The following is an 11,739-nucleotide window of genomic DNA, read 5'->3' on the forward strand; positions in this document are numbered from 1 at the left end:
TGGAAGGGAAACTGTCCCAGGCAAAGCTGCTCAGGGTCAGGTCGGGAGTGGGCATTTTCTCAGCTCTCCTGACCCCTTTGGAAGAGGAAGGTGTGAACACTCAGGGAGAGGGTTACTGGCTAACACTTCCTTGTTCATCCAGCAGACCCTGCTTGTTTGGCCCTGGATGGAGACTTTGTGCAGCAGAGCCACTGATGCTCTGAGCCTGAGGTTGCTGCACTTCCCAGGTGTGAGTGAAGCTGGGGGCATCAGGCAGAAGTGGGCTTACAACCTGGGTGGGGAGGTCCCTTCCTACAGCCTCCAGGCTTTTGTATATTTTCGCTTCCTACACTGGGTTTTTTCCTTTTCTGCTTTTATTTCAGTGTTTCTTCCTTCTGGTGTCCTTCAGTGCTTTGTGGCATTTTATAATTAAATAAAAAAAAATTGGGGCCACGATGTCAAACAGCACCTAAGTTTAGGGAATTGATCAAATGTGAGAATTAATATAAGGATGCATAACAACACAGACATGTGTGTTTAGAAATCAGTTTTTTTTTTTTACTTGTTGTGAACTGATATGATCGTTGCATGCATCCACCCATTTAATTCTCACAGTAAACCTTGGTGATAGCACCATCCTGTTACAGATGAAAAGTCAGTGTCTGAGGAAGCCAGGTTGTAGTTCTAGGGTCATACATGGTAGTGTTCACTAAGAAGATGGAGAGTAAGGACAAGGCACACAGGAAAACAAAACAGAGAATACAAAGCCATGATAAAACCTTTCCTCCAATCTACCCCAGAGGAAGAGCAGAGCAGAAGCCTCAGCGCTGTCTTTCCCACCTTGGGCAAGGGGCCTTTCCTTCCCTCTCTGTAAGCTACTGGGCAATGAGTTTGAAAAGGTCAAGTGCAATTTTTCTGAGATGCTGCCACTCATACTGAAGGTAAAGATGATTCTTACATTTGGATTTTTTTTGTGTATGCACATTTGTTAATTAAACCAATTGACAGAGTACAAAATGATAGTTCAGTCCTAAATAGAATGTGAGAAAAGCAGAGCATGACTACTGATGTATTTAAATACCTCTCAGCTTATCAATTCCCTGTGTTGAGAACATTCAAAATCCTCTCTAAAGGCTACTCTGAAACATGCATTAGTCCTGTTTCATCATGCATATTTTGCTGAGCTATAGAGTCAAAATTACTCCTCCAGTTAAGCCTCAACCTTCTGTCCACTGACTTACCTTTCCCTCCTATGCAATTATTGTGTGTGGTTGACATTTTTGCTATGAAATTTTCACACTCATAGGTAAGTGAGAACATGCAGTGTTTCTCTTTCTCTGTCTGGCTGATTTCCCCAAATTCAATGGAGGAGTGGTTAGGAGGATATGCATGAGACTAGATGGGTAAGTTGAATGTGAGCAGTGAAAAGGAAGGACCTCAGCATTTTGATTTAGAACTGATGAAATGCTGTTGCAACTGAATCCGCATGTTTCCTGTGACAAAACTCTAGTAAATTTGGATCTAATTGATGCACAGCAGGCTTTTGTGAAAAGGCAGAAAAAAGACCTATCACAGAGTTAATGCTTAAACTGTAACTTTCACCATGTTTGTTTCAGCAGAAAGAAGACAAAAATAAGATATCAAGTACAAATGGGAGACCCTTGTCAGCACGGTGGTTCAACAGACTAATCCTAAACCTGCAGCAGCGTTTTCCACTTGGAAGTTTGTTCTAGATTTGGTTGCTTCATTTCTAATTCCTCTTGTTTATGGACTGGGCAATCAGCAGAGGATGACTCAAGACCTTCTGTGCCTGTGGCTATTGGGAATACCGGAAAGAACCTCCATTCTACTGGACTCAGATCGGCTCAGCTCTGGATGATGTGGTCATTTGGGATGTAAGTGAACCTGCAGATTGAGGACTCTATGTCTCTCTGTTTCTCCTTCTCTCTGCAAATCTTCCTTTCAAAATAAAAACAAATAGATTTTAAAAAGACAGATGAGTTTTATGCTCTAAAGGTGGAATGAACTATGCACATGGTGTTGCATCTCTTTACTAAACCCAGATCACATCCACTGATCTGAAACTGTCATGCTCAATTCTTTGCATTCTGCAAATTTTTTCTAGGTCATTTTATAAAGTCAGAAGATGACACAGAGCCATCTCATCTGGAAAGTGAGCTTTTTTTCTTTCATGGGGCCTGGAATTTTGGGAAACTTTCTTATGCTTTTGAAACATGTACGTATATTAGTCATGAGTCGTGAGAAAAATTCCATAGATCTTATGCTCATTCATTTAGCTATATCAAATAATGTCATTTTTTGTACTAGTTGGATCAGTGACATAATCACAGTCTTTTATATCAGTAACTTCCTAGTAGGTGAGATTGTTTGCAAAATCATGATTTACCTGAATAGGGTGTCTCGAAGTCTCTCCATCTGCACCACCTGCCTCCTCAGTGTAGTCCAGGCCATCACCATCAGTCCCAGGAACACCTTGTGGAGAAAGTTCAAACCACATACTGCATGGCAGGTTCTTCCCCACCTCCTCCTCTTCTGGATCTTTAGCTTTCTCATAAGCTATAACTTAGTGCACTACATCACAGCAATCAACAACAAGAATGAATCTGATGTTAGAATGTATGCTGGGTATTGCTACATGCTGCCAGCTCCACAAATGGTCAGATGGCTCTTCCTCAGCCTCATGGCGCTTCGGGACCTCACCTTTCAGAGTCTCATGGGCTGTAGCAGTGGGTACATGGCTCTCCATCTATACAAACATCACAAGCATGTCCTCTACCTCCAGAGCTCCAGATGTGCCAAATATCCCAACCCAGAGATCAGAGCTACTCAGACTATTCTCATTCTCATGACCTGTTTCCTGTTGTCTTATTGGGCAGATTTCATTTTATCCTTCTACGCAGGGATCACATTGTCTGAGGAATCAAGAGCAGCCAATACTAAAATATTTCTTGAACTGGGCTATGCCGCTCTCAGCCCCTTTGTTCTGATCAGCAGGGATATTCATATCACTTCATGCTGGAGTGCTCACTGAGAAGCTTGAAAGTGCTTCTGCACACTCCTGTATGTATGTCATATCCCCTCTAGGGATTTGAATTCCCTGTATTCATCACAATACTAAATTGATCAAGGATTATACAAATGAACTTCATTTTAAGAAAAAAAAAACTTGGTTCTAAACAATCTATGCCCTGTTCAGGGCTTTAAAGAATTGGAAAATATAGATTTCTCATAGATTCTTATTTTGATATCTCTGCTATAGGTCTTTATTCTTCTTGCTTATTTAGTTGGGGCTGTAGTTGAGTTGGCATTCTCAGGTTGAATTAAAAAAAAAAAGTAATGGAGAGAAGAGATTCCATGTGTTTGTCAACACACACACACTTACACTCACCCACACAAAGAGAGAGAGAGTACAAAAATTTTATAATAAAAGACCATTTTTTAAAGAAATTTCTGGAACATATGGTTATATTGGTAAAATTCCACTCTATGCATCTTTGAAATGTAAGATTGGCAGAGAAAGGCTCTCATCTATAGCCACACATCCTTTTCACAAAATATCCTGGTTCAGACTACTCACTTTCTGCAAAGAATAGTATCTGACCCCTGATTCTGGTGCTAAGAGACAAATCACTTATTAGGAGGGAGAAGGTCAGAGGTGAAGAAGGCTATGACTGTTTCGTATGAGTTTTTCAGAAATCACAGACTTAACTTCCAAAGCCTTCTCTTGATTTGAGATACATCTTTAAGAAATATAAGCTGTTATCTGAGAGACTGATCCAAAATGACAATACATTAATCATTAATCACTATGCATACCTATGTGGCTTTTCACTGAGTCAGTTTTTAACATCTGATCTCTAGCTTCAGAATTACATGTACACCGGGCAGAAGTCTGCACAAGGAGTTCACAAGGGCATCCTCCTTCTGGGTTTGCTCCCACGAATAAAGCTGTCTGATGGTCACTTAGTGCACTTAGTGCTTAACTTTCACATCCCTTAGGCAAAAGGTTGGGGCCATCATTTCATAATATGATGGCTTAGCCTTGTATTCTCCAAGACTATGCTGCATTTTCAGCCATTCCACAGGAGCAAACATAAAAGAACCATGGAATGTGCCGTATGCTTCTGTGTTCATAGTTCCTTTGAACCTGGAAGGATAAATGTCAAAATACACATCGTAAAGTGGACACACCTGGTGTCATCCAGTCCTGCCTTCTTGTGCCTATAGGGTCAAGCATGGAGAATGTGGCCCCTTCCGGTCCGAACCATGCCAGAGTCCCCCCCGCTTGCGGCGGGGGCAGGGACCCCGGCCCTCTCCTGGCCCGGGGGTAACTAAGCCCCCTCGCGGGTGAGTACTCGCGAGGGCTGGCAGGGGGGCTGGGGGTGAAATCCCGGCTCCCCCCTGTCCCCGCCAGCCAAAAGCTGACGGCAGGACAGGCTGGGCGGTTCGAGTCTCCAGACAGGGGCGGGGTTAAACTTCCATGCGAGGTGGTGCTCGATGGGAGGGCCCCTTCCGGTCCGAACCCTGCCGAGGTCCCAGCCACAGCCCCCGTCAGTCGCGGTACGGGGGCAGAGGAGCCTGGCACCACTTGGTGCACTGGCCGCCCAGCGGCGAGCTCTGGGGTTTTGATGATATGAAATAGGTGCTTCGGGACACCCAAAAGTAAGACCAGCGTTAGTGTAGGTGAGATACTAATTTCTGGTGATTCCCAGGAACCGGGACATGAAACCTTAATGTAAGTGCGGGACTGAGAGATGAATGTTCGGACTAAGCAAACCTTAGTCCACTAGTATGACTGGAACACAGGGTGCAACACAGGACATGCCCAGCTTGGATTTGGCTCCAACTGGTTCACATTAAGCACAAAGTTGAGCCACAGAGTCTAAGGCAGGGGTCATGACAGGGGGACGGGGCTGCGGCAGGGTCTGGATACAGCTGTCCTCTCCCTCGGCACAAAGGTGGATTGGGAAAAGATGTACCGGACCGGGCCAGACACTAACACCTTCTGGCGCTCTGGAGTACCAGGGTGGATGTGGGACGGACTAGGCTAGGTCCCAACCTCAACTTAGCCATGTACAAGCTATATGGGGGCATGGATGACCGTGGCTGCACTGAAACACTCTACAGCAAGAACCAGAACGGGATGATGGCCAGTTAGGAAAGACCACTGTTCCTACTAGGATAAGAGGCGAACTGGCACATGGACCCACTGATATGCGCGAAACCTGGCACATGGAGGGGTTCTGATGGAGGAGCTCAGGCAACTCCTCTGGCAGGACACAGACCCTGCAGGTCAGCGCAAGGAACATGCAAGGCAACAGCCAAGAGGTCATAGAAAGAGTCCCACTGGCATGCATTTGGCATGGGTCGGGGGCAGACCAGGCTGAATCTGTTCATGTCATCCACTGGTAAATCTGACCGCCGGAACAGAGTGTGGGTCGAACCAGGTCCGGTCGTAACAAAAGCAACACACAAGCTGGAATGCCAAGGTGAGGTAGCCTGAGCCGGATGCAGCCGCAGCACCCAACCAACACATGTGAGAACCAGGAAAGGAGGCAGCAGAGCGGACAGGAGAAAAAGCGGAGGTTCCCTAGCTGAACAGCAAATTACACTGAGGAATGGGAGCTGGGTGGGGAGTAGACTAGACCAGGCAGGGACACAGCGCCTGTACACCTCATGGGGACCAGATTGGGTGTAAACCAGGCTGGGCTGACTATTCCCACTGGAGCAAGCTACAATCAGAGTTGGTGAGGGTTGTTGGGGCTTAGTTGTAGCACCAGTTGGCGGAAGCTGGTACAAAGGGTTAGACACGTTGAGTTGAACCACAGGGCCAAATGGAGAGGGCATAACTGGAATGGGAGCAACCTGGGAGGGAAATAGTGGGTTCCTCCCTCGTGGGTCATCACCTCCCACGAGAGGGCATGGGAACTAGGACAGGGGCTGGGGTGGCTAGACAGACACCCAACAATATCCGTTAGGGACGGTAGGAGGAGATAGTTAGATGGAAGTAGGTGGCAACACCTGTTGGCAAGAATGTGAACAGAAGGGTACTGGGGACAGACTGGGCTAGTATGCCATATATACCGGCAAGCCAGGGTAGGAGGTGGGCCTGGTTGAGGCTACTGTGGGCCGCCCTGACTGGGCTGCAACTCCTACTGGTACGTGCGAGGGACAAATGCGTCCAGGGTGGAACCAGGCGGGACTGCAAGAGGACACGGGTGGAGACAGAACCGGCCCAGCAACTGCAGCCGCCAGCTGACCGGGGCAGTGGACTGTGACGGGCCCTATGCTACTAAAACAGCAGGAATCTGGACTGGGAATACCTCAAAATTTCTTTGAGGATCTTCCCATTCGAGACACCGGACTCGGAGTCCTAACTAGGGAAAGACAGGACAAATCAAGCAACAACCTCAGCCATCTGTTGGCAGCAGAGACTGGGCAAACGGAGACCCTAGAAGGGACTGTGTCAATCAATGAACTCTTCAATGACAACATCATGATTGGGGTGGCGAGACTGGCAACGACCCATGAATGGTGAACTATTGGAACCACTTGATCGAGTATCTCGGAGCGCGCCCCACACCCGGGACTTGGGGTGGGCGGGAGACTGGGTGGGGCTTCTTCCTCTATATCCCCCTTTAGACCTTGACCCTTTTTTACCCCAATTAAATTTGTAAGGATTGTCAAAATTAAACAAAACAAAACAAAACAAAAAAAGCATGGAGAATGTGGATGTTCATTCTCCTTTTCCTCATTGTTCAGCAAGTGGTCTACCAGCTCAAGTAATTCTCTGTATTATGGGACATGACTTACTGCTTTTATGGGGGCAGTAAGCAAGTTGGATGCTCACACTATTGTCTGCTGTTGGGGATCCAAGCACACAGGAAAGGTCAAGGCCATTTATCAACAATCTGAGTTGATGAAGGGCAGGGCCAGATCAAGGACTATTCTCCCTCATGAGATGAAGAGGAAAAAGGTGATGCTGAAAACCATGTTGCCTCCAGTTTTTCAAGGTTCAGATTTCAAAAGCATCAGGGTAGCACCCTCTTAGCACCACCCAGTTAAATGTTTGTGTTTGCTCGGGAGGAGTTGTGTTTCTCTGGGAGAGGGCTGTAATCATTTGTCTCTTCCTATTTTGAAACAAGTAGCTCTTGTGTATTGGGTGAATAACTGGTGTACCATGGAGCAAAAATGTTTAATCATGTGTTAGGTGTTTAATATTTTAATAAAAATGCTATATTGCATTACAAAATTGTGTCTTTTATATATATTCATGTGTTGTGGTATGACTGAAAATTCTAGGTCACACATTATGCTTATTGAGGTAGGATTGACACAGTTGAATTTCCCAGCAATTTTGATAAATATGCTATGAATTGCAGTCACTCTACTGCACAATAGATCTCAAGTTATCCATCCTTAGTTGAAATGTGTTCTTTGACCACCATCTTTTCAGAGCTTTACCTTTGTTCTCATCCTGATGTACTCCATGGCACTGGCGAAAAGCATTCTCTTCTCTGCTTCTGTCAGTGGGACTTTTCAGTTCCCTGTCTGAGAGAAATCAGACAGCGCTGGTCTTTTTTTTTTTTTGCCTGCTTGACCTCATATAACATCATACTCTAGCTTCATACCTGCTTCTTCAATGACAGAATGCCATAATCTTTAGTGCTAAATGGTGTGTAGCTGTGTATCTGCAACACATTTTCTTAATTCATTTGTCTGCTCATGGAAACTGAGGTCAATTCCATGGCTTGGTTGTTGGGAATAACCCTTGCAATGAATGTGGGAGTGCAGACAGTTCTACATGCTGGCACTTGCTGACAGAGAATTAGCCAATTATGTCATCATGCTGCTGCCAGGAGTTCTCTTTTATCTTCACAAGGCAGCATCATCCTGTGTGCCATAATGGATATACTAATCTACTTTCCCACAAACATACCCAAGAGTTCTTTTTCATTCTCAAAGTAACAGAACTTGCTGTTTTCTCTCTTTTGATATTAGTCATTTTCACATGACATGCCAATATAAAAACAAAAGTAAGGGTGGATATTGTGGCCCAACTTGTTAAGATGAGTGTATCTCATATGGGACTTCTTGTTCTTGTCCACTGGACAGTTTGATTTGACTTCTTGTTAATGTGTCTCAGAAATAGCCTATAAGGTCCAACTTGTTACCGCAGAGATCAGCTTATGGTAGGAAACAGCAGACCCTGTGTCTGAATCCTGGAACCCACATGGATCTGGGTTTTGGCACTTTGGTCCAAGCCATCCACGCAGCTGCATACGTGTCTCTCCCCCTTGCAGGTGACCTCATCTAGTGTCTCAAGACTTCTTGGAGCCTTTGTTGGATCCTGGTGAGTTTTTGCCCTGTGGAACAGTCAAGGTACTGGACATGATATTGTATTCTCTGTGTAAGCAAAAGAGAAGATAAAGGTCCAAAGGGCACCAGGAACCTGAAGATGGGATATGATGGGATAGGTGAAATCCTGGCAGAGGAAGGAGCCACCATGGTATTACAGATGGGGGCTAAGGGGATCCTTCTTCCTGGTGTCAGAGGCATGAGGACTGGCGTTTTGTGTTGTCTGGATACAAAGCCATGGCAAGACTTTGTAGTATATTGAAACAAAAGCAAATGTTTATGTGAGGCTTAATACAGTAAAGTGTACTCTAGCACAAATGCCACCACTTAAAATTTTAAGTATTCAAATGTATTGTGTACAATGTGCAACTGTCACTATTATGGATTTACAGGACATTCTCATTAACCCAAAAAGCAAAGCTCTGTTCTTTAAACATTGACTAAACATATGCCTCTCCCTTCAGTGCCCTGTAACCTCTACCCTATTGTTTCCTCCACAAATTTCCCTATTTTTGGTACCTTATGTCAATTCAACCACAACACATTGTAATTTCCAAAGCAGAAATCTTGTACTTTGAGTTTTGTTTTACACTCACCTGACTGCAGAAGATAGCTTAAGTGCTCTGAGCTGGTTTCATCTGTGGAAAAGTGATATTCAAAGTTAAATCAGAAAACCTACAGAAACATTAGTAGAAATAGGTACACTCTTAGCACACATTTTCCCTTGTTAATTTAAAATGGTTTTCATTTCAAATACTGAACAAATGTCCACAAAGAGGGGCTGTGATTAATGAAATTCCTACTTGTTGAAAACAGTCTTTCCCATGATCCATTGAAATACCCTGATATCCTTGTTGAGCATTTTCTTATTGGGAAATGGTGCAAAGTAAGAAAGCAACCTGTGTTGAAAGAATTTCCACATGGAAAGCAGAGTGATCAAAAGCAGGTTTCTAAAAGTGAGACACGTCTTGGCACAGCAGTCAGGAAGGGGGCTGTCAGGAAGAAAAATCCAACAAAATGTGAGGATTGATTTATGGAGATGCACAGAGAAAAAGAAAAACACAGAGAGAGATAAACCTGGGCCTCTCTTCTTATGGCTGCAACGGGGGGAGTTGAGCCTATCAGCCAGGAGACAGAAGCCTCTCCTGAGCCTTCCACAGGAGTGCACTGGCCCAAGGATTGAACGATCCTCTGCTGCTTTCCCAGGCCATAGGCATGGAGCTGGATCAGAGGATTAGCCTAGCCTTGAGGATTCATAAACAACCAAAAAACCAAAACAAACAAACCACTCAAGAAATGGGCACGGGAAATGGGCAAACATTTCACAAAGGAACAAGTCCAAATGGCAAACAAACATATGAAAAAATGTTCCAGCTCCCTAGCAATAAGGGAAATCCAAATTAAAACATCGATGAGGTACCACCTAATACCAGTAAGATTGGCCCACATAAACAAGAACACCAACGACGCTTGCTGGCGAGGATGCGGGGAAAAGGGAACCCTACTCCACTGCTGGTCGAGCTGCAAATTGGTACAGCCTTTATGGAAATCAGTCTGGAGAACACTCAAACAACTCAAAATCTGCATACCATATGACCCAGCAATAGCACTCCTAGGAATATATCCAAAACACCTGTTTTACGACAAACCAACATGCATCCCTATGTTCATTGCAGCACAATCAGTAATTGCAAAAACATGGAAGCAACCGAAATGCCCATCAGCAGAAGATTGGATAAGAAAGCTTCGGTTCATCTACTCCATGGAATACTACTCAGCTATTAAAAAAAACAAAATGCAGTTCTTTGTGGCTAAATGGGCACAACTGGAAACTATAATGCTAAGGGAAATGAGTGAATCCCAAAAGATTAGATACCACATGTTTGCCTTGATTTAACCTGTAATTTTTGTTTGGTTGTTTGTTATTTTTTGAACCTGTCATTGATACTGTCACAACCCAGATGTTTCGAAGAAGGGAACTTGCATTATTTTTAACATATTGTTTACCCAATACTATGTCAATTAATTCCATAATGTTGTATATTGATACTGAGGCCTTGTTGGGGCTTTTAACTGACTGGTTCTTTACTCTGTTAGACCTATCTTCAGACCAGAGAAGGTCTCCCCAAGAGGCCACTGAACTTATCTGGACAATAAGACGCTGAACTTTATGCTAGGCATGTGTTTGCAAGCAATGAATCTCAACTGAACTTGAACTATGGTTATGCAACAAGGTGGAGGAATCCACCATGGGGGGAGGGGTATGGGAGGGGTGGGGGGAATTCCCCAGCGCCTATAAAACTGTACTACATAATACAATGTAAGCAACAACAACAACAAAAAAACAATTTTTCAGGAAAAAAATTACTAATACTCAGGCCAGGTCATCCTAATGAGAAAAAGGACAAAGGTCTGTTTAAGATGAGACAAAATGCTATCTTCACACCAAAACTGTCTTTATCAAGACAACATTAGTGATCTCTCCCTTCTGAAGGTCTTTTTGCATTGTCCTGAGCAGGTAGACAGGACTATGATTCTAGCCGCCTGATTGGTTGCTACTTTCTCCAACCCCCCCATAATTGTTCATAAAAGACTCCACACTGTCACGTTTTGCCTTGTATCCTCAAATGTATTCCCCTTGCAAGTGCAGAAGCAGGAAAATTTTCCAACTGAAAAAAGCCCTGCTTTGCTCACCATCCCTGCCTGCATGATCCTTCTATATAAGAATCAAGATTGGCTTCACTGTCCTTTGACAAAAATCTTCTTATTAAAAAGCATGGGGTGTGATAGGGTGACAGAGAAAGTTTGGAGACTGCTAGAGACTCTCCCTGTGAGGTAGGTTTCAGTCCTGGGTGCTCCATTTCTGATCCAGGTCTTTGCTATATCTGAGAGACCTGCAGAAAATACCCTGTTTATCTGTGCCCAGCAGTCCATGTGAGGGACCTAGAAGAATCTGTAGCCTTGTGACTTGGCCAGGCCCAGCCTGGAGCAATTCATTCAGTTGTGGAATGAAGCAGAGGCTAGAAAATTCCTCTCTCTTTGTCTCTGTCTGACTCTGTAATTTGGCTTTTCAAATAAAATTACATGATAATGTCCTTCCTAATAGCCATTTCTTTCTATCATGTTTTAAAAATACAGCCTGCATACACTTTATATGTGGACAAACTTTATGTCTAGTTTCTATGCTGATATCATCTGGTTTTGTCTCACTTAAATTCAAAATGCAAAACTATTTAGAATGCTGTTCCTACTAAATTTCTTTGCATTTAAGATGGAACCAGGGTAGGGAGCAGGCTTAGTGGGGGCTATGAGGAATCACCCCAACTAAGCTGCAGCTCCCACTGGTTTGCATGAGTACGGAGTATTAAGTGGGTGGTATCG

At 44.2% G+C, this 11,739-nt stretch overlaps 1 protein-coding gene across 1 annotated transcript; it reads left to right on the forward strand.

The window, feature by feature from the left end:
• Window positions 1-2,125: 2,125 nt before the first annotated feature.
• Window positions 2,126-3,031, forward strand: LOC121166218 (putative vomeronasal receptor-like protein 4). Its single transcript, XM_040995333.1, has one exon. It carries the CDS (start codon window positions 2,126-2,128, stop codon window positions 3,029-3,031), a length of 906 nt encoding a protein of 301 aa, XP_040851267.1.
• Window positions 3,032-11,739: the final 8,708 nt, after the last annotated feature.

This window comes from Ochotona curzoniae, unplaced genomic scaffold (assembly GCF_017591425.1).
Source record: "Ochotona curzoniae isolate NIBS_2020 unplaced genomic scaffold, NIBS_Ocur_1.0 contig_931, whole genome shotgun sequence".
Classification (NCBI taxonomy): Eukaryota; Metazoa; Chordata; class Mammalia; order Lagomorpha; family Ochotonidae; genus Ochotona; species Ochotona curzoniae.

What these genes read in the sequence shown, in the direction of transcription:
- LOC121166218 (XM_040995333.1), top strand. Translation starts at nt 2,126, where the DNA reads ATGACACAGAGCCATCTCATCTGGAAAGTGAGCTTTTTTTCTTTCATG.